This window comes from Hipposideros armiger, unplaced genomic scaffold, assembly GCF_001890085.2.
Source record: "Hipposideros armiger isolate ML-2016 unplaced genomic scaffold, ASM189008v1 scaffold_469, whole genome shotgun sequence".
In the NCBI taxonomy this organism is placed as follows: Eukaryota; Metazoa; Chordata; class Mammalia; order Chiroptera; family Hipposideridae; genus Hipposideros; species Hipposideros armiger.
Genome location: NW_017731819.1, coordinates 415,331 through 418,748, shown reverse-complemented (window position 1 = coordinate 418,748; position 3,418 = coordinate 415,331). Strand labels below are relative to the sequence as shown.

The following is a 3,418-nucleotide window of genomic DNA, read 5'->3' as shown; positions in this document are numbered from 1 at the left end:
CAGATCCTACTCATTCTCCATGTCTCAGGTTCAACATCATTTCCTCCTGAAGCCAGGTGCTGCCCTGCTGTGTTAGGTCCCTTTGCGTAGCCCGTGCCCCAGCATGTGCTCCTGTCCTGTTTCCCAGCACTGAGTACACTCCTGACCCCTCTTCACTGCCTGTCTCTTACTGGATGGTGCTCTCCATGGAGTCAAACACTGTTGCCTGCCTTGTTCACTGCTGTTTGCTCTGCCCGGGCACAGACCTTTCCTTGCACATAGTAAGTGCTGAATAAATTTTTGAATGAAGGGGAAAAAAGGAAGTGAGAGAGAGAAATTTGCATCCTGTGTTCCTGGAACGTGCTATCAGGGGACACAGACAAAAAATAGATTGTTATAATATATTATGATAATGACTAAGGGAAGCTCAGGACATGGTGGCAGCCCAAATAAGAACTCACAGCCTTCTTAGCTAGGATTTGTGTTTTTGCGTTTTGCTTTTTAGCTAAGCTTTGACATACAAATAGAAATATGTTTCTTGGGGAAAGTGTGCCTTGCTGAGGGAACATGTACTTGTGCAGAGGCATGGAGATATGTGAAAGCAGCTTAGCAGGCCCAGGCTGGGCCGTGGTCAGGACTGGGGAGGGGACTAGTGGGGGATGAGCCTGGAAGGGAAGGCAGAGCTGAGGACTTCCTGACCAGCAGCTCAGCCCATCCTGGATCCAGACCATGTGGACAGAGTCCCAGACCTGTCCTGCTTTGATTAGGTCTGTGACCTTAGGAGAGCTTGAGCCTGAGCCAGATCACCCCAGAATGGCTACAGGTTCCACCCCATAGGCCTGTTCTGCTTAGGTGACCCTGCAAGGGTCTCTCTAAACTCAGCTGGTCTCAGAATGTTGAGGGGGCAGTTAGGATGGTGAAAGGGAAGAGGCATGAACTTTGGAGTCAGGGCCTCTGGGTCAGAGTCCCAGCTCTGCCTCTTAGTAGTTGTAAGACCTTGAATCTTTCTTTACCTTTTAACCCATTTCCTCATCTGTAAAATGAGATAATAAGAGTTATGAGAATTAAATGTGAAAAGTGATTTATAAACGGTTCTACACACATATTAGGATCCAGACCCAGTGTTTCTAAAACACTGTAAGGGGTTAAAAGGAACTTTTGAAACAAACCAAAAAAAAGTATAAATTGTTTTACTGATTTATTATCCTTGGTCTTCGTTTCCTAGTTGGTAAAGTACAGGGCCCAGTCCCCGTTGCTTAGTTCAGGTCAGTTTCCTGTTATAATGGCAAATATTACCACCCAGCAGGGGTTGTGAATGAGGTCCCTGTCACAAAGCACATGGCCTTGTTCCTTAATTGCCAGGGTGGAATTAATTTGCTCTTCCTGTTTCTCTTGTGACAGGAAGTAGATGTCCTTGAATTTCAGTTGATTAATGGAGGCCTCTGAGCAGAGTGCTCCAGCCTCTCTTGCTTTTAATCCTTATGCAATGCAAGGCCCTAATTTGATAATTTTGCTGTTTTTTAGATGGATCACCTACTGGTTGAAAATATCGAGCGGGAAACGTTTCATCTCTGCTCCCGCCTCATTAATCGGCCGTACAGGCGGACGGTGAGAGCCCTGGTCTTCACATTAAAGCACCGAGCTGAAATCCGGGCTCAGGTGAAGAACGGCTCGCTGCCGGTCGGCACATTTGTACAGACCTACAAAAAATGACCTGAAGATGGTTCCAACCCTGGGCTGGGCAGAAAGGAAAATGTGCCCCTCACTGCCATTCAAAGACTCTTTTGAGTTTGGTGATAGCTGATGCTGGCTGTGCTAAATTTTCCCATGGTGCTGTTCCTTCAGACAGAGGCTGCAGAGAGCCCTGGGAGACAGGCCTGCAGGAAATGCTTCATTAGCTGTAGCGCGTTGATGCTGCCTAACAGGACATGTGCTGGCTGTCACTAGGAAGCGCTGCTGTACGGTTGCCATCACCCAACATGGCAAAAAGGTGACGGATTTCGCTGCGAGTATGCCAAGGACACCTCTAAATTTCCCCCATGTCAGGCAGATGAAGTTACTACTTTATTTCGCCACCCTGCAGGTAACAGAAACTCAATTACTGCTGCCGCTCACTCGGTGCCATCCCCCTGAGTTTAGATAGCTCTGGTGCCTCTCAGAACTCCCCTNTATCTTCTCTCAGGTATAGCCAATCTGTCCAGGATTGGACAACTGAATAACTCACAGGTACAAGTAGATAAGAAAAGCAAATCAGATTCTCCGTTTCTGAGAAATGTGAGCTAGGAAATCCTAAGAACACAACAGTGAGAGTGTTGAGACAGAAGGCATGTTTGAGGAGTTATGAGGAAGCAGAAACTGTGGGTACAGATGTGGAGAATATGGGGAGAGAATAAGGCATTTAGAGTTGGTAGTGAGTAAGGCAAATGGAGAAGCAAAAACCTGTGAAGAAGAGACCAGGCAGATCATGAAGGGCACAGAGAAGGGATATGGTCCCTAAATAAATCCCTAGGCTTCTTAGAGCATTCCTATCCCCATTCCCATTCCTACAGATGCATCTTACAGCAAAACCCCATTTTTTCAAGGTCTCGGTAAGACTCTGGTCCTTTCACCCAAAACAGCTTACCTCAATCTCCAGGGTAGGACCCATTGGAAAGAACTCAACATCTTGGGTAGGCTTGGATTATGCAAAGGCAGTTGTAAGATAGGCACTCTTCACTTTGCACAGTGAACTTGGCATGCACAAGGGTACAGGATGAATCATTTTCCCTTATAATTTACATTTTAATGTCACTGATGTTTTTCTTCATTCTGATTGGCCTTCATTTAATAAGAGGCATGCATGAGAATCATTAGATGCCTGCTCCCTATTCCGATCACGTTGCTGGTAGAGCACCTGTTCCACTACCCCATGGTTGTCTGTGTACGTGCCATTTCCTTTCTACGCTGTGAGTTCCTGGAGGGCAGTGGTCAGGTCTTCTCTGCTCAGTGTCCCCAGTACCCAGATTAGGCCACACTCAGAGTAGCAACTCAGTAACTATTTGCTGAATGAAGTATGTATGACTATTCAGTTATGTGAATTCGAAGGCATTCTTAGAGGGATATGTGTGTGTGTGTGTGTGTATATATATATATATATATATATTACAATTTGATGGAATGGTCATGGTTTGCCAATGCACATATACCCTTCTTCTGCTAACAACTACTCCCCTCAAAAAAATCCCAAAAGACTTTTTTCGTGACTGTTAAACTAAGTGAATCTCTGAACAGTCAGTGACTAACCATCTTCGCACTGGAGTGAGCAGCCTCTCTGGCAAATGTGGCTGGGCAAATGCTGGACAGACAGATAGCCACCCTTCCAGCCTTCTGAAGTAATCTGCTACCAGGGTTGCCTCAGGCCAGGGGCTAGGTCAGTGCCCACCCAGGAGAGCATGAAAAG

At 46.3% G+C, this 3,418-nt stretch overlaps 1 protein-coding gene across 1 annotated transcript in view; it reads left to right on the top strand.

The window, feature by feature from the left end:
• The window catches only part of TCEANC2 (transcription elongation factor A N-terminal and central domain containing 2), a 24,294-nt gene extending 22,136 nt beyond the window's left edge, over window positions 1-2,158 (top strand). The window contains exon 3 of the mRNA XM_019666383.1: window positions 1,504-2,158. Coding sequence (XP_019521928.1) covers window positions 1,504-1,692 — 189 coding nt within the window. The 3' untranslated portion in view covers window positions 1,693-2,158. The remainder of the gene's footprint in view (window positions 1-1,503) is intronic.
• Window positions 2,159-3,418: the final 1,260 nt, after the last annotated feature.